The sequence below is a fragment of the Cyprinodon tularosa genome, unplaced genomic scaffold (assembly GCF_016077235.1).
Source record: "Cyprinodon tularosa strain WSP-4 unplaced genomic scaffold, ASM1607723v1 ctg156, whole genome shotgun sequence".
Lineage (NCBI taxonomy): Eukaryota > Metazoa > Chordata > Actinopteri > Cyprinodontiformes > Cyprinodontidae > Cyprinodon > Cyprinodon tularosa.
Window position 1 is genome coordinate 193,141 of NW_024038395.1, and position 19,954 is coordinate 213,094.

Below are 19,954 nucleotides of genomic sequence, written 5' to 3' on the forward strand. Positions count from 1 at the left end.
GCATACAAAATGAAATAAAGTTTGTCTAAGATTTGATGTGTGTGTTTATATGAAGAACTGCATACTACTTGGATGTGAAATAATTGCCATCATGGCTTTGTCAAGCTGCTGCCTACCTTTGTGAAGCAGGAAAAAGACTAATACAGAGTGAATCCAGTAGAACTTTTTGTTGCCTACCTGGAATGGGTGACAATAGTTGACTAAACTTTTGGCTCTCAAAATGGTATTGGTGCCCTCTTTGTCGCTACTCGCTGATACCGATACCACCATTTTAGTGCCATATCGGGGCTCCGCCCGATCCTGGTATCGGCGCAACACTAGTTTTTTTTTAAAGCTTTTAACTAAATTGGTGTAATAAGAACATTTAAACTAAGTAATTCTAGCAAAATATTCACTAATGTTTGGTTGTATTTAAGAACTTGTAAAGCAAAAGTTTGAGGTGTGATTAGATAAAATATTCGCTTAATAACTATTTTGCTTTATCGCTTAAGCGATAAAGTGGGGTAGGATGTAGGAGTTTGCCCTGAAATCGAAGGATTGACGGTTCAAGCCCCGACTACGACTTTCAGTGTCGTTATGTCCTTGGGCAAGACACTTCACCTGCATTGTCTACTGATGGTGGTCAGAGGGCCCGGTGGCGCCAGTGTGCGGCAGCCCCGCTTTTGTCAGTGAGCCCCAGGGCAGCTGTGGCTACAATGTAGCTTGCCACCATCAGTGTGTGAGTGTGTGTGTGAATGAATGTAGTGTAAAGCGCTTTGGTCAAGTCTCCTGACTTGAATAAAGGCGTTATATAAGTACATGCCATTTACCATATATCAAATATCTATACTAAGTACTAAGTACTATACTAATTCTCACTAATAGTTACTGAGATGTCTTAAAGGAATAGTACACCCAAAACATGATTAGCCTTCATTTTCTACTCACCCCCATGCTGAACAACACTCTGGAGTACTTTTTTGATATCTCAAATGCATCTGGAGATCTGGGAGGCTTCTTGCTGTCTGCTGACATTCAAATAATGGAGGTCTATGGTGACCGAGACAGAAAGGTCCATAAAAGTCCACAAAAACGTGTCAATATTCCTCCATACTGCTCGTCCAATGTATTCCAAGTGTCCTGAGTGGGTAGCATCCAGAATTTACTCGAAACGAAGTCATTTAGAATGTTTTTAGAGCATAAACAGTAGTGTATAGGATTTCCTGAAAGCGCGCACCTGCGCGATCACGACGCTACGGAAGCCGGCAGACAAAAACCAGATGAAAGTGCGCATTCAGCGTCTGCTCTTCCAATAATGCAAGCGTAGAAGAAGAAATGTGCCGTTTACCTGTGCAAAGAAAGAAACAACGAAAGAAAAATGTCTGAGGACTTCAGTGTTGAGGAAGAGCATGAGTTCTTTGCCGAGCTGAATGCGCTGGTTTGGTCTGCCGGCTTCCGTAGCGTCGTGATCGCGCATGTGCGCGCTTTCAGGAAATCCTATACACTACTGTTTATGCTCTAAAAACATTCTAAATGACTTCGTTTCGAGTAAATTCTGGATGCTACCCACTCAGGACACTTTGAATACATTGGACGAGCAGTATGGAGGAATATTGACACGTTTTTTGTGGACTTTTATGGACCTTTCTGCCTCGGGCGCTGGGCACCTCCATTATTTGAATGTCAGCAGACAGCAAGAAGCCTCCCAGATCTCCAGATGCATTTGAGATATCAAAAAAGTACTCCAGGGTGTTGTTCAGCATGGGGGTGAGTAGAAAATGAAGGCTAATCATGTTTTGGGTGTACTATTCCTTTAAGCAACATCAACAAAAACAACCTGAACAACTACAAAGCAAAAAAAAGTAAAGTAAGCAGATTTCTAGAGAGTAAATTACTGAGTTCTGAAAGATCTTTAGTGGGTTTTAAGGAATACTACTCAATAGTACAAAAATTATCATAATAATGTTTACTTGTATTGAAATGTTTCAAAAGAGGAATCTAATTAGCTAAGATAAGATAAATCAAAGTTAAGTCCAGCAAACACATCCTAGGCTAAGCTAAGTCAAACCTAGCTAGCTAAATATATATTTTATATTAATTAAAGCTACAGTTTACTATCTTTTCATGTACTTTATTTATCTTAAAACAAAAAATATTGTATGAATCTAAACCAGAAGAGATCATCAAATTTTTTTCTTTTCTACAATGTCATTTTCTTTGGGTTTTTGATTTTATTTTTTTTGTCCTGGAAAGGTTCCAGCTCTGTGCATGTCTTCAATCCAATTCAATTCAATTCATGTATATTGTGCCATTTTACAGCACATGTCATCTCAAGGCACTTTACAGTTCACCAGATCATACAGTCAGATTGATTCAAAGTTTTCTATCTAAGTAAAACCAGCTGATTGCATCGACTCAATGACTCAAATGCAATGCTTCACACTAAGCATGCTTGTAGCGACAGTGGAGAGGATTAACTCCCTTTTAACAAGAAGAAACCTCCAGCAGAACCAGGCTCAGTTTGAGCGGCCATCTGCCGAGGCTGATTGGGGTTCAAGGAGACAGAAGCAGAGATACAAAAAGTAACTGTAAAAGGCGGCCCAATCCAGGAAACACACAGCCAGGCAGACGAGCTCTGAGCCAGCTCCCATGTCAGAGGATGAAGAGAGCACATCCAGCCAGTCACAGTCAGAGAAACAGGACTACACTGAAAAACAGGCCGATCTCGAAAAGGCCCGATCTCGAGCCTTCAAGAGGCCAAAATATTATTAGTGAAATTATTCCGTCAGTAAAATCTAAGTAAAGAAAGAAGTGGTCCTTAAATCTACATTCACATTCTATACATTCTATATTTGTAGAAAGGCACTTCACAAGCAGCCCAAAACTTCAGAAGTTTAAATTTAGTAGCTTTTAATTTAGAAAGAGCTCCAGAAGAAGGGTAACAAACTTGAGTACATTTACTCTGAGTTTTTAATTTCTGTTTTAGGGATACAGTAATGGAGTAAATCATCGGGGTAGTATAGCATGAGATTAGGTAATGTTTATTTTGGGTCACTGCTGTCCTCTTATTTGCATGTGCATATTCCCATGTCATGTCTAATCCCTTTTTTCTCTTTGATGAATCCAAATAAATGCACTTCCTCCACCATCCGTTCTCCTTTTGTTCTTCTAATTCTTATATGTTCCACAAACCGCTGCTCCTGCACAGTGCAAACTAAAGATAAGAGGCCAGACCCAAACACTCTCCGCACGGCCAAGACACACATGCACCCACTTACACACAAGTGTTATTTTGAACACAACCCCACCACTTACACAGTGTGTGGAGGGTGTTAGTTGTGGGGTTTTGTGTTTCCTGTGTTGTCGGTTTTATAATTACATGTGAGGAAAACTATTAGAATCCAGCAAGCGGCTCTCCCCTGAGGCTATATGTTGCATTTAGAATCAGATGGCAGTGCGGGTCTCCTCTCAGACAGAAATCTAGACAGAGATAGAGAGAGGATCTGAGGGAAAACTGGCTGCTCCTGCATATTTTACAACCTGTTCTACAGCCATCTGCTCTCTGACATGCTCACATATGCACATAAACACACAAGTGTTTGAACTAGCGGTCAAATTTCCTTTCTCAGTCTGTGTGCCTGTTCATGGCGCACTCTCACTGACACAACACTATGAGCACACTATGACAAACAATTCATAACACTGAGCTATTGATAGGATTGTCATTATGGGAGATGCTGCTCAGTGGCTTCAATATGTCAAGGCACCACCTTAAGCAGATAGCTACAGAAACAGGTTAGGATGATGCTGCAAAGTGTTTCTATAGCTAGTGCTGGATAAATCAGACTCCTATAATTAATTCATTGGCTTCCTGTTAAATCCAGAATAGAAGTTAAAATCCTCCTTCTCACATATAAAGCCTTAAATGGCCAAGCTCCATCTTATATCAGAGATCTGATTGTTCCTTATGTCCCTAACAGAGCGCTTCGCTCTCAATCTGCAGGTTAACTAGTGGTTTCTAGAATTTCTAAAGTAGAAGGGGGGCAGATCTTTTAGTTATCAGGCTCCTCTCCTGTTAAACCAACTACCAGTTTTAGTCCGTGAGGCAGACACCCTGTCTACTTTTAAGGCTAGGCTTAAAACTTTTTTTTTTTTGATAAAGCTTATAGTTAGAGTGGCACAGGTTATCCTGAGCTATCTCTATAGTTATGCAGCTATAGGCTTAGACTGCTGGAGGACATAGGGACATCATTCTGCTTCATTCCATCTTTATTCTCCCTCTCTGCAGAATCTGTTAGTTCAATCTCTAACATTATGCTCTCTCTGCTTTTCTTATAGTAGCTTCATCTGGTCTGTTCCTGTTGGCTGTGACGCCATCATGGAGAGAAATATAAGCTGTACTGCTGCCATCAACACCTTTGTTTATAGATTTTTTAGATCGGTCTGTTTTTCAGTGTAGTCCTGTTTCTCTGACTGACTGGCTGGATTAGCTCTCCTCCTCCTTTGACATGGGAGCTGGCTCGGAGCTCGTCTGCCTGGCTGTGTGTTTCCTGGACAGGGCTGCATGTGGAGCTGGTTTACAGTTGCCTTTCTTATCTCCACTTCTTACTGTATGTCAGCTTCTGTCTCCTTAAACCCCAGTCGGCATCGGCGGATGGCTGCGAACACTGATTCTGGTTCTGCTGGAGGATTCTTCCTTTCAAAAGGGAGTTTTCCTCTCCACTGTCGCTACAAGCATGCTCAGTGTGAGGGATTGCATTCGAGTCAATGAGTCGATGCAATCAACTGATTTTCTTTAGATAGAAAACTTTGAATCAATTTGACTGTATGATCTAGTTGAACTGTAAAGTGCCTTGATGTGTCATGTGTTGCGCTATATGCGCCATATTAATAAATTTAATGGAATATTTTCTGAAAGGTTATGGGGGAATTTTTGTTGCTTCAAAGCAAACTAAGGGGCAAACTCATTCAAATGAATCTAATTATCTTTGTTTATTAACCAAGCTCATGCAATAAAAAAAGGAAATAAACACAATGAAGACATTCTATAACAAATTTTCAAAAATAAAAAGCAGTCAAACCTGCTTGCTTGCAAGCATGATGTGGCGGACGAGACATGCATTTTTACTTCATTAATAAACAGCTAAAATTCTCTAACATATTAAAATGAAAATCAAAGGCTCCTAATATAATATATATGGAACTACAATATTAAAAGAAAAAGATAAATAATAAAAAATAGTACTTGCATAAGCTAGGTTTTGCTCATTAAGTTAGTTCAAAACAATCACACACAATTTGCTGTAAAATAAGGATATTACACCAATGAGCTAAAATATGTGTCATCGGCTTAAATATTAACCTACTGTATGTAGGCACTTTTAATGTCAATAAAAGGGTTGTCCCTAAAAAAAGCCATTTAATAACTTTGGTAAAGACTTGTTAAAAGGCTAAGTCAATCTTAAAGTAATTTTTTTTTTACTATACATGGTTTAAAATAACTCTATAGATGGAGTTACAGAGATATGGCTTTTATGTTTTTTAATAGTTAAGTTGTGTTTAGTTCACTGTAATCAGAAGCCAGATACTGTAAAAAAACTGGTTTACCTTCATATCTAGACTTATTTAGACATAACATTTTGAGAAGTCATCCTATACACCTTATGTAAAATGTTCATGTAAAACATCTGAGTTAAAGTTAAAAAAGCAGCCAATGTTTTTACTGTCAGTCATTGAAACAAATACGTTTAAGAGACTCATGCCCCTAAGGCTGTAATGGCATTTAACAAAGGTGAAACAAAAATGTCTTCACAATGATTAAATTACAACATGTAATCATTGATTACATTAATTTAAACCTTCAATTGTAACACCAGCTGTATGTTTAGTATTTTAGGATTTTTTTTTCCCACTCAGCAGGTTTTGATGCTCAATTCAGATTTTCTTCTAAAATCCAATTTCTATTGAGTGTTCATTCATACTAACATTTAAATACAAATTCTGTCTGAACAGTTCACAATGTAGACCACCCACAGCAGTCCAGTGTGTGGAGAGGTAATATTGGATATGACTGTTGTAATAAATGTTCATCAAAGCCAAACTCTCTGTGTTTATATTGAAAACATGAACAATGAAAGCTGACTATTAATAAAACACTAGACAGAGAAAGGTAAAAAAAAAAAAACAAGAAAAATGTATCTACTAACAATGGCCTTTGGTCCAGCATTAACAGCTACTATTGTTGAAAAGTCCATCTGGACGAAGACAATTTCTTATACATAACTGCAATGCCAAGAAAGACAGATGATATTTCAGCACTAGACCTGTATGAACAACATCTATATGATGGCAACATTCAGAAAGAACCTTCCATTCCTGGCTAGTAGATCAAATTTGTGCAGGATAGATCAACTTTATGCAGCTGTGCTAAGTTTGAATATTGCTGTTTTTTTTGTTGTTGTTTTTTGTATACATGCAAACCAAGTAAAGCAGGGCCTTATTTTAAAGCTTTTACAGGAGTTTGTTTTCTGCGTGATTACCTTGTATTATCCTGGTCATCCTCCCTATCAACTCAGATTTATGGGGAGCTCAGGGTTCAGATCAGATATACTAATTCTAAACAAAGTGTTTTCCATCACATGATCCCTCCAAAGGAAGATAATAAAATTAAGAAACTGTGAGGAGCAATGGATACGATCAAGTATATATGTTTTCCTCATTATATAATGAAGTTCTATTATAGTTATATCACATTAATTCCAGAAATCCATTCCTTTGGGACTGTTGAAATGAAATACTGTATATCTAATCCATATAGAGTTAGGTAAACTTATCCTTTTTGTGTTAATCTTGAATCTTGATTCTAACTAAATTAACATATCTGTTGGATAATGTCTAACACCTCATGCATGAAGCTGTTGCAGAACTGGAAAGCTCCTTTAGTGACAGTCTGCTGCACTCTAAATGCACCAGGAAGCGTTATAACAGATCCTTCCTCTCAGCAGCTGTAAGACTTTATAACCATCACTGTTCCTATTCATGCTGATCTTTGCACAGTTTCTACCTTAGTCAGTTAAATAACATGCTGCTGCTTTTGCACATCTCTGATGTTGCTGCAAATTTTAAATAACCATTGCTGTAAAAATGTCCATAGCTGTATATTGGTTATTTATTCTCCAGATGCACAGTTTTTATTGTTAAAACACTTAACAGATCAGTATTTCATTTGTTTATTTGTAACCCTTCACAATTATGTTATTCTTATACATTTTTCTAAGGTCAACATTTGTGTGACCATTTGTCTCTATAATCTTTTTGCTGCTATAAACACCAGAAGTTTTCCATTGTGGGACAATACAGGGATTTTTCTATTCTATTCTATTCTATTCTATTTTCTTTCTGAGTTTTGACCTTTTTTGAGATATTACAACTTATTCAGTCATTTCAAACCTGCGGAATACGTTGTTAATTCCTGCAAGACACTGCTAGTCTTCAACACTAATAGTAACAACTACCTAAATTATCTGATTTCTTAATGGTAATAATCAAAGTGTGTTATCAATCCTAACTTCAATATCCAACATGGCTGCCATGCATATGAAACACAATGACAGATAAAGCGAAGGAGCTTTAAAAAGCTGTATGTTATCTTGAAAGACTGGTATATCACTAAATTAGTCGGTTATCATACTGTACCAGTCTCTAGTAATACAGATTTTGCTATATAACAGAGGGATGACATTTTGTGAAATGTGTGGCTATATGTTGCATTTTGGAAGCAATGGTTGATGTATAAGAAATAAGGGGGTTGTTAAATTCTATATAGAAGAGCTTTTCTATTTGTTTCCCATTACAAAACTCTCACTGTCTCAATCAAGTCCATCTCAGACTTAATAAAATTAGCTAAGGACTCATTTTCTTGCAGTAGAGGAGCTGCAGTGCGGAGCTGCTGACAGTGGATGGATCGCAGGCAGAGTGGAGCAGCTGTGAAAGACAAAGCCACGACAGAAAAAACAGGTAACAGTATGTCCAGCGGATTGAAGGCTGATGGAAGAGAGGCAGGGGGGCGACGACGCAAGATGGGGCCCTACCTCCCGTGATCACTGAAATTAGAACCCTAGCCACCATGGTGGGTGGTCGTGGTCGGTGGCAGCGGGGGGAAGGTGTTTCAAGGGACACATATAACATGCTGGAAACTCTGTACCTTTCAGTGTGCCGTCAGAAAGGGCCCAACTCACACCAGGAACCAATAAATCTAGAGGAATGAGACCGTGTTAGTCAGAAGCTGAAGAAAGGAAGGAAGGAAGGAAGGATGGCTGAGAGTTTGAAATAAGAGAGTTAAAGAGAGAGATAGTGGGAGAGAGGGAGGAAATAAGTTTAGAAGAAATCAATGAGAGATTAAGCTGGTTTGTGTGCCTGTGTTAGATCTTTCCAGTGATTCTGAGTCTAGTTCTTCTGATCAACGCGCATATGGTTGGCGAGGGTTAGGGCCTTCAATTCCACTTTTAAAGTCAGGACTTTTACAGCTACCTATACCCAAGATCCTATTAAGTCGCCCTGTAAATCAATTTCTTGAGGTAACATTGCCTTTTTGCATTGATTTGATACCAGGATGCTCTCTTTTATGAAGCGTGTACAATACCAGGAAAAGGGAAGTATAATTTATACTAAATGGGGGAAAAGAAAATTAAAAGGAAAACAACAAAATGTAGAAGTCAGACAGGAAAAGATATGCCCGTCCTTCCAATACACACTTTGAATATGTATGCTGTGTGTAAATGGGCAGGTGTCTTAATTAACCTTCTTTAAAAGGAACATTGATTTTTCATCTGTATTTCTCAAGAACTTAACTTATCATACAGAAAAAAACTCTATAAACTACTGTTTAGTTAACTATTTTGTCCACTGCTCCTTGTACCAGTTAAAAAGACGAGAGTGCCTTTAGAATCTGGGGTAAAATACAGAGATGCACCAAAAAAATGTCTGTTACTTGGAGTCTGTTATTTTAAGATTGGACCTAATGTCTCATTTTGTGTGACTGCTAAATTGCAAATTATAAAATTTCGCATATTTCCAATCAGTGAAGACATCTTCTTGTCTCTCATTTACACTGTGTTCCGTTCTACTCCACTCAGTGTCAAAATCCAGAGCAAATATGTAGCTATTGTAATCAATCAGATCATTTAAAACAGCCACATCAGCAAATTTAAGTCTATTCTGTTTTTCCAAATAGCACATAAATTAAAATCCTATTGCACCAATAGAAAACTGAACGATCACATTGTCTAGATTTTTCAAATAAATCACTAAAGACTGCCTGATTTAATGAAACTTCATTAGATTACAAAATCTAAATAAATCAAAATATCTACTATTAGGTAATAGTTGGTCATTAAAAATAGGTAAAAACTAAATTTACCAAAAATAAGCAACAAATAAAGCTTCTCTGCACTTAGTGCACCAAACCATTGTAGAATAGATCTAGTGAAAATATCTGAAAATCAAATGGATGGAGTGGAAATATAGTGAGTAGCACTAGGACTTCATGCTGGCAATAATCTGCAAGGTGGGAGTTGAGAGCTGTTTTAAATAAAGTAAGTCCAAAGAGGTAAATACCATGTTTAAAACAAAAAGGTTGTTCATATGACATATATGTGGTTCTTTCCCATTGGAAGACAGTTAGAAAGAGTAAAACTAACAAGAAGATCAAATGCAGTGTACTGTTGAAGTTGCTTTTTTTTTTTTTATCAACTTTAAACCACATTTTAATTATTTTGAAAAAATGGTGGTTGTCTAAAGGGTAGAAACATAGTGAGCTATTTAATAATAATACTAACCCTGCCAACTGTTCTAAATCCAACTATGACAGGGTAAAGACATTTTCAATAGTCAGCCACATTATTGTTTAGTTTTCTGTTAAAAAAAATAGATAGCGACCTGCTTACTCTAATACCTGATTACTCTAATATGAATAACTGGTCATCGCAGGAAGCAAGAAAAACATATTTGCTGTTCCTAAATTTGTTTGATCATTATCTTGGAAGATTGACTTGAAATCATTTTTATTCAACTTGAAATTATTATCTGAAAGGATATCTGAGATTCTCCTCTAAAAAGATAATTCACAAAGCTAAAGGTTGCATTTCTGAAAAAAATCCTTTTTTATACATTTTATAAATTAATAATTTCAAAATATAACTATAACCACAAAATCAATGGAAAGATAATTCTTTGGAATTACAGCACATGATCCCTTTTAAAAAAATCTTAAAGGCATGTTTGCACATTGCCTTTGAGCTTCAGTCTCCTCCACTATTTTCTCTTTTTCAGATTTAAGCTGACTCTGACTAAGTCCCTTCAATATGCTTAAACAGCTTTTACTTATAATATTATTTTGGCAAAATTGAAGTGTTTCTTTATCTAAATTTGCCAGTGTATGAACCCCTAGGCTTACAAAAAAATAAAACATCAAAATAAAGTAAAAAATAGTTGAAGCCAAAATCCACCTCAAGGACAAAGTTTCACTCCAAGAACTTTAGATCAGACTTTGATTGGTGCATGTCTAATAAAATACCATTAAAGTAGGCACTTTATCCAAAACAAGGCTAAGACTAGTAGGAGCCAGAACCATTTGCTTTTAGGTGTAAGAAGCAGTGGAGAGAGTAAAAATTAAAACAAGCAGTTTTTAATGATCTCCTATACAGCCGCAGGGGAGGGACAATTAACTCTCAGCCCTACAAATCTACTCTGCAGTGATCTCATATTCTAGCTCAAGTATAGCATCCAGATTGTGGTCTATCCCTGCCCCCTGCGGCTGTACTAAACCACATGCAGGAGAGAGGAAGGGAGGGGGGGGGTCATCTTATTTATTATTCAACAAGTCCCCCTCCCTCTAGCTCTATGTATCCACTACCATGCAAGCCCTGTATTTCAGCACCCACTGGGCATGCTTCAAAGGGCCATCCCAAGCACAGTGTCTACGGTAGACCAGGCAAGGTAAGGGCAGTGGGAAAGGAATGGCAGAAAAACTCCAGTGGTCAGTTGTTCTAACTCTGGAAACCTTCCCCCTTTAGTAGCTCTTCTCGAAAACCAACAGTGCAAAATGAATGCTAGTATTAAAGAACAGCGACCGAAATCTGTTAAGTCTTCAGAGAAAGAGCCAATGACCACCAGACTGCATTGCAAAAACTGTCTTGGGGTGCTAAAGGAAAAAGGGAGAAGGATTGTCAATATTAAGGGAAGGGTTCTACCGCACAGTAGCAACTATAATTCGAGCTAGCGCACTAACTGCGTTCTTCTAGATTCGGCCAAACCAAATTAAAAAGCAAAGAAAAGGAAAAAGGCTCAAGCTCAAATTCAAGCAGGACTCAGAAAGATGTGGAAAGACTACCGACCAGCCAGCTCCTTCTCCTTACTCCGTCTCTTTTTCTCTATTCGTTTCAGTCTCTTCTCCTCCCTGCGTTTGTTCTCCTCTGCCTCCTGGTGACGCCGACATTTGTGAAAGTTTTCCACCACCACACCCACGAACATGTTGAGCACGAAAAAGGCCACAATCAGGAGGAAAGAGATGAAGTAGAGCAGCATCCATGGGTTGTGGTTCAGCTCTGGCTGGAAAACACAAAATAAGAAAGGTGTTACCTTCCCAAAAGTCTCATCCTTGAGATTTCTTAATCAGAAAATTATGGGTTCTAGTTACACATTGGTTAAAATTACATGATAACAAATTCAGTGGTCCCTGGCTACGATAAAGATGTATACCTAGAGTCAATGGAGGTACATAAATTTAGGAACTGGTAAAAACAAATGCAGGAGAAATGGTTCTGTCCATTTCTGCACATACTTACTTGTTTGTCCTCCTCTACAGCATCAAGGCCATCATACATGATATCCACCCATCCGTCTTTTGAAGCAAGTACAAAAAGAGACATCAAAGCCTGACGGAGAAAAGAAAGTACAGAATTACATCTGTTGTGTCCTATTAGCACATCATGACTGCATCTTTAATTTGAGGTAATCATCTTGACTTTTAAGGCTTTTTTTGGTCAATTATTTATGATGCTGCAGGATTTTGTCTAGTCTCCTTTTCCCATTTAGCTGCTATAATCCATACAGAAGAACTTGGATTTTTCATTGTTCTTTGGAATGAAACAAGTTTTACACTGCTGCTTAATAAAGGTCCAATGTTCAGTTGGAGAACTCACAAATTGTAGACCTAAACTGTATAGGTTAGACTACTCGAACTAGAAGACAGAGTTCTGTTTTCTACAGGAATTCTTGGACGACACTGTAGTCATTGTGTATGTGAGAAATGAAAAAGTAGCTGAGTACAGGGAACTAGAGGACCGCTGGGAGGGGAAACAATCATCTCATCCTGAATATTAAGGGGATGAAACACTATTACCATCATGGTAGAAGAAGTGGAGCTGAGGAAGAAGTATAAATTCTTCCCTATTTACTAGTGTTGCACCGATATCGATACCAGTATTGGACGGGGCCCCGATCCACAGTGGTGTTAAAAGTACATACATTTGTTACTTAAGTAGCCTGCAGTTTAAAAACACTCTGGTAAAAGTTGAAGTATCAACTTGACCTCTTTACTCAAGTAAAAGTGAAAAAGTATGTGCTCTAAAAACTACTTAGTATAAAAGTATAAAGTAACCTTTAAAAAAACAGCCTGATGCCACTATATGATTAAAAGCTCAATTTTTTATCGAAAAAGGCCAAGGATGAGGGAGGTCTTCTTGGTCTCCGTCTCCATCCCCTGATTCGCTCTCGCCTGTGTCCGACCTTTCAGACATTTCAACATCTTTTTCTGAATCTGACATTTAGCATGGCATAGACAATTCACATTTACAGTGTGAAGAACACCTGCTTGCTTCTGATGATTTCCTTTGGCGTCAGCACAAATTTGACAAATAGCTAACCAATGAGTGTTTGCATTATATGACTCATCCAATTACACTAGTTTTCATTAGATGTGGAAGGTGCCAATGATCTGGATTGGAAGGCGAACATGACGTGATATAATTATTTATAAACATGAAACCATTGGTAACCAATTAAAAATCAGCGGTGTCCGAATAAAGAAAATCATCAAGCAGTAACAGTCCACAGACATTTTTAATGATCTATTAATTTAAACAGAATTTAACCCTGAAATAAAAATGAGGTGTTTATGCATCCATGTTATACAATGAATTTGTGAATAAAAAAATATTTTAAAAAAATATAAAAAAAAATGTCCATATTAAAATCTAAATGGTTTTTTTTAAGTAGAGAACAACAATCATTCAGTTCTGTATTTAGACAATTTCCTGATTCACATATTTTCTCAAACACTTTGAACAGAGCAGTGGGCTTTAAGCTGCCCTGCAAGGCTTTAAACCTTGGTCTGAATAGCAACAAAGCCATTCTAAAGCACATATCAAGATGCTCATTTTGAGCGTCGATCCATATTTATTTTTGATTCTGTTCAGGGTGGAGAATCCTGCTTCACAACAGCAGGTTGAGCCAAACATACTCTAAATGTGCAGCTGCGCTCCGGTCCGGCCAGGTCAAGATCCGCTATTCCAACACCAAACAGGAAAAAGAATTGTGAGAAGATCTGGTTGGTCCAATTGAAGTATACTAACAACAGATTGGTAATAACTACAAATTAAGCACAATTCTTATATATTTGAAAAAAAATAACACCATTTATTTAAAAGATTGGATGCAAACTATTGGTACTCCAACATCTCCATCAGAAACCGCACATATGCTGATGCTGATGGGGATTTTTTAAAATCTGTCATATTAAATTAAGCGTTCATTTCAGCCTGTTTTGCTCCTACGAATTTAATGATAATATCACGCATGTCGGAGCACAGCAATACAGGAGGGACAGCGGAGGCTGTAGGCTTTGCTTTGCGCAGGAGGTCTGGAGCGCTGCGGAGCTGAGACGAAGGATGTAGGATTTCGGGGTAACAGGAGAAGCAGCGCAAGTGAAGTTAGACAATGTCGACTAACAACATGTGGTAATTTATAAATGTTTTAAATCAGGTTGTTTCCGGATTAGCCAGCAGATGGGTCCGGATCTCGACCGCCATACTCTAATCTGTGACCTCTGCATTAATCTGAATCCAAGAGTAACAAGTAACGTTTGTTTTACAAATGTAAGGAATAGAAAGTACAGATACTGGTGTGAAAATGTAATGAGCAGAAGTCAGAAGTAGGAGGAAAAATAAGTAATGGAATAAAGTTTAGATACCTAAAAAGTGTACTTAAGTACAGTAATGAAGTACAAATACTTTGTATTAGTCTTTATCCTGCTTCACAAATGAAGGCAGCAGCTTGACAAAGCCATGGTGGCAATTATTTTACATCCAAGTAGTGTACAGTTCTTCATATACAGGTGCTGGTCATAAAATTAGAATATCATGAAAAAGTAGATTGATTTCAGTAATTCCATTTAAAAAGTGAAACTTGTATATTATATTCATACATTACATACAAACTCATATATTTCAGATGTTTATTTTGTTTAATTTTGATGATTACAAATGACAACAAATGAAAATCTCAAATTCATCATATCAGAAAATTAGAATATTACTGAAGACCAATAAAAACAAAGGATTTATAGAAATGTTGGCCAACTGAAAAGTATGAACATGAAAAGTATGAGCATGTACAGCACTCAGTATTTAGTTGGGCCTCCTTTGGCCTGTATTACTGCAGCAATGCGGCGTGGCATGGAGTCGATCAGTCTGTGGCACTGCTCAGGTGTTATGATAGCCCAGGTTGCTCTTATAGTGGCTTTTAGCTCTTCTGAATTGTTGGGTCTGGTGTATTGCATCTTCTTCTTCACAATACCCCATAGATTTTCTATGGGGGTAAGGTCAGGAGAGTTTGCTGGCCAATTAAGAACAGGGATACCATGGTCCTTCAACCAGGTACTGGTAGCTTTGGCACTGTGTGCAGGTGCCAAGTCCTGTTGGAAAATGAAATCTGCATCTCCAAAAAGTTGGTCAGCTGCAGGAAGCATGAAGTGCTCTAAAACTTCCTGGTATGTGGCTGTGTTGACCCTGGACCTCAGAAAACACAATGGACCAACACCAGCAGATGACATGGCACCCCAAACCATCACTGACTGTGGAAACTTTACACTGGACTTCAAGCAACGTGGATGAAGTGCCTCTCTTCTTTTCCTCCAGACTCTGGGACCTTGATTTCCAAAGGAAATGCAAAATTTACTTTCATCAGAGAACATGACTTTGGACCACTCACCAGCAGTCCAGTCCTGTTTCTCTTTAGCCCAGGCAAGACGCTTCTGACGCTGTCTGTGGTTCAAGAGTGGCTTGACACAAGGAATGCGACAGCAGAAACCCATGTCTTTCATACGTCTGTGTGTGGTGGTTCTTGAAGCACTCACTCCAGCTGCAGTCCACTCTTTGTGAATCTCCCCCACATTTTTGAATGGGTTTTGTTTCACAATCCTCTCCAGGGTGCGGTTATCTCTCTTGCTTGTACACTTTTTTCGACCACATCTTTTCCTTCCCTTCGCCTCTCTATTAATGTGCTTGGACACTGAGCTCTGTGAACAGCCAGCCTCTTTAGCGATGACCTTTTGTGTCTTGCCCTCCTTGTGCAAGGTGTCGATGGTCGTCTTTTGGACAACTGTCAAGTCAGCAGTCTTCCCCATGATTGTGTAGCCTATAGAACTAGACTGAAAGACCATTTAAAGGCTTTTGCATGTAGTTTGAGTTAATTAGCTGATTAGAGTGTGGCACCAGGGGCCATCAATTTTGAACCTTTTCACAATATTCTAATATGATGAATTTGAGATTTTCATTTGTTGTCATTTGTAATCATCAAAATTAAACAAAATAAACATCTGAAATATATGAGTTTGTGTGTAATGTATGAATATAATATACAAGTTTCACTTTTTAAATGGAATTACTGAAATCAATCTACTTTTTCATGATATTCTAATTTTATGACCAGCACCTGTATACACACACACATCAATTTCAAAAGATGGTATCAGTATGGTATCGGCCAATACTGAACAGCCGGGTATCGGGAATCGGGGCCAAAATTGGCATCAGTGCAACACTACTAATCACCCAGACAACAAACTGTGTTACCACAGTTGGGTCCCATTGGCGAGCTTATCCTGTTTTCTCCTACTCTGTCCAGGTGATGGTGATTAGGAACTGCAGATATAAAGCACCGTCTTCCCAGGACTCATTATCTGCTGCTCTCTGGCTAATCTCTCACCTCTTCTCTCTCTTGCTGGCTCAGATCTTCACACCTCCCTTATGGATGTATTTCTGCTTCTCCTGCTGCCACTCTGCTGCTTGGCCTCATTTTTACTTCGTCATGAGTCTGTCTTGTGTTTTGCGTTATTCTTTGCTTTATCCTTATTAAATGAAAAGTTATGCTCCTTTACTTGGGGCATGGTACGCCATTACTAAGCAGGTCTTAACTCTCATCTGTCAGTGTCTGCAGCAAGATGCTGTATATCTTCTCTTAGAATGTCAGAGAAAGAATAGTGCCTTCTGCCATCATGTGTTATGGTGGCAGCATCAGAGCAAAAAAGAAGTTCAACAAGCTAATAAAGAAGTCTGGATGAATCAATGGAGGGTTGGTTTTCCTTAGATAGAAAACTTTTAACCAATCTGATCGAATTGCAAAGTGCCTTGAGGTGACGTGTTTTGAATTGGCGCTGTATAAATAAACTAAGTTGAAATTGAATTGGTTCTGTTCTGGGAAGTGCACTAAAACCTCTGGAGAAGGTATTATATGGAATAATTCAAGATTAAATGAAGCACATTGTGGAAAGGCATCTTTATCAGATAATCGTAAAACAGATTGTCTTCAGTCTGAGGACACTACAGCAGATCAGCATCTGAAATAACTAATTAAAAATGTCTTATAAGGGCCACAACATTTCATTTCCTTTGGAGATTTTAAAGTATCTTGAGTATACTTTATATAAAGTAACTGGAAATATTTTGTTAGTGGAGGACTCTGCATTAAGTAATACCCCCATGTCTAAATACCGAGTATTGTTTGATGGTTAATGTTCTTAAGAATGTTTGTACAGACATGATTTCTGAGGAAAGTATAAAACATTTTGTTGAATTAAATAAAACATATTCTCCTCTCTCCTCTCCATTCTGGGAGAAATGGGGAGGGTAGTAAATAAATGCAGCTATTCTGCGATGCTTAACATTCATAGAAAACGAACAACAGTAGATCATGCGATATTCTAATGTAATTCTGAGGATCTGCTGAAATCTTCAGAAAAGCTACTAAAAAATTTAATCTTAAATGAAATCATAAAAATATATTGTATACCTTTTGCTAGAAATGTTGCTAAATTACAGTACATATAAATGTAAATAGCTAAGTGCCTAATACCTACTGTTTTTCATGTTGTTACTTTTCTTGTCCATGTGGACATAGCCTTTGGTGCATCCTTTAATTGAGGTTTGACAAAAAAAAAAGTTGCTTGTAAAAAAAAAAAAAAAAAAAGTGAAAGTGCTGAAAGTGAAACTACCTTCATTAAGGTTTTAAGTCTGCGGTGGCCATAGCAGCATCACGTTAAGCTGTTGATTACAAGCTGGTTATAGCCCAACTAATTAAAAGCAGCTAGTATTGATTTGCTAAGCTGCTAGTGTTGCTCCATAAAAAGCAGAGTGGCAGAAAGTCAAATATTCTACCCAATAAACTGTTTTAAACTTAATGACTTTGCTTTAATGATCTGATTGTGTAAACTACTCATATGTCTGCCTATGTTTAGGTTTTCAGCAGGTTTGGTGACCTACCTGCCCCAGGTTGTCGAAGTTGTACTTGATGTGGAACCACTCGTACCCGGCTTGTAAACAGGCAGTCTTGTTTTTAATGTTCCTCACATCCTCCCCTTGGCAAATAAAGAACTTTCCCTTGAAAAGCTTTGGAAACACAAACAAAAAATAAAATAAAGCAACGTTACACTTGTTTAGTTTGGTTGTTGTATCCAGTTGAAGAAAGCCATTTGAGTAAAGGATTACTTCTACGAAAATCAGTACTGGAAGTTGAAATTTAATAGGATCTCTGATTAGGGCATGCCCCAGAAAAGGTGGTGGGTTTTTGGTTATGAAGCAGGCAATACATGGGGAAGCCTATAGAGTTCATCAACCACTTTTTTTAGAAAATATTTTCCCTAATGTACTTAAAAAATATTCATCTAGGAATAGAAAGGGATTGAAAATTAGGTGAGTACCCTCAGCCAAAATTGCTCAGAGGCTTAACTTGCACAGATGGTTTATGGACATTAACACAGTGATAGAGAACAAATAGGAGCTCAAGCTGCTCCAAGGTTAAAGTGGGTTCTTGCACGATCAGTAATATAGCTTCAAGCTTAAAACAAATGAGTAAATACTAATGTTTATGAATAAAATATACTGAAGAGATCAAATTTAAAAGCTAAAATTAGATGAACTTACGGAACATAAGGAAGCTTTAATGTCCTTTTATGATGTAATGAGCCAAACTGTGAGTAATAACTATCTCAAGCAGATGTAGCATCATTTCCTCTCACCTGTACTCCAAGGATTCCAAAGATAATGAAGAAGGCACAGCAGATCACCACAATGTTGCCGATTGGCTTAAGCGATGACATCAGGGTCTCCACCACCAGCTTCAGTCCTGGGGCTCTGCTGATCACACTGGAACATGGCATATGACAAGGCGTTATTGATCCGTACGGAGGCCAGTGTTAATGTAGCAGGCAGTTACATCATCGCTATACAGATACAGTAAGACCCAGCGCGAAAGGGCATTCCTGGAGCAGTTTCTCTCTCAACCTCTAGACAGTCTCAAGACAGTATCAAGAGGGACAGAGACACACCTGTTTACATATTTAATCATTTTTTTATTATGATTTATTTAACTTAGCAGTTTATAAAGACATTTCTTTATGCATTTCTTCTTTACTTGTCTTCTTTCATATTTGTATTTGAGGTAACAGAGACTCTAATTGGCTCTAATTAAGCCAATATACATGATGAATGTGCAATTAGTGCCAGCAAGTGCAGCTGAGCTCCAGCTGGGCCTCCCAGCCAAGCTTGAATCCAGGGGCATACATGCTACAGTGCATACATTGCCTTAAAAAGGTATTCCCATCCTTTGAACTCACACCTTTTTACATTTTTTTTGCATTTTCAGCTAAAAAAAATTACGGAACAGGCCACAGAAAAAATAAAAAGAGTTAACTGATTATTTAAATATCATTTCTGTTTAATATGGGAAAAAAAAAATCAGAATTCTGACTTTAATCTCAGAATTTTGGATCTTAATGTAGATGGGCACCATAAAGGAAGAGATGTGGGAGTACACAGCTTCATTGACAAAGATGTGAGTTGTTTGGGAGGGCCGGTAACACACTGGTGGAAAATGACAGAACTAGACGACTTTTTATGTGCTGACGGTGATGCTATTTCATAAATGAAAGAGAAGAAGGTGATTAAAAAAGAGAGCTAGTTAAGTCTCTAAAACAGACATGGTTATGATTTGATGGTAACATGTTTGTTAGCTGTCAGAATTCAGTCAGAATTCTGAGATTAAAGTCAGAATTCTAAGAAAAAAGTCAAAATCTGAGGAAAAAAAATCGGAATTCTGTCATTAAATTCAGAATTCTGAGATCAAAGTCAGGAATCTGAAAATCAGTTATCTGTTTTTATGTTTTCAGTTGCCCTAATCCTCTTCCTTAAAAAAATTATCCAGTTTATTAGGATTTTATATGACAGAACACTATAAAGTAAAAATGTATACTGTAAATTTGTATTTGGCAAAAAAATTAATAAAATTGTTGGTTTTATTTGTAAAACTTTAAAGTGTTCTGCATCCTTTCATAAAAACAAAATCCAGTTAAACCAGTTGCTTATATTTTGTTCATAATTCTCTATTCTTCTGTGGGAAATAGCTGTAGCTCAATCAGATTGGA

At 37.7% G+C, this 19,954-nt stretch overlaps 1 protein-coding gene across 15 annotated transcripts in view; it reads right to left on the reverse strand.

Moving 5' to 3' along the window:
- Positions 1-19,954, reverse strand: part of cacna1g (calcium channel, voltage-dependent, T type, alpha 1G subunit) — a 384,250-nt gene that overhangs the window by 41,422 nt on the left and 322,874 nt on the right. For 10 of the 15 annotated variants that reach the window (XM_038280073.1, XM_038280083.1, XM_038280076.1 and 7 more), the window contains 5 exons: positions 18,551-18,677; positions 17,796-17,921; positions 11,823-11,912; positions 11,394-11,586; positions 8,183-8,233 (listed from right to left, as the gene is read on the reverse strand). In XM_038280073.1, coding sequence (XP_038136001.1) covers positions 8,183-8,233; positions 11,394-11,586; positions 11,823-11,912; positions 17,796-17,921; positions 18,551-18,677 — 587 coding nt within the window. Of the gene's footprint in view, positions 1-8,182; positions 8,234-11,372; positions 11,587-11,822; positions 11,913-17,795; positions 17,922-18,550; positions 18,678-19,954 lie in introns of all 15 variants that reach the window. The other 5 variants (XM_038280085.1, XM_038280078.1, XM_038280077.1 and 2 more) reach the window with 2 other exon arrangements.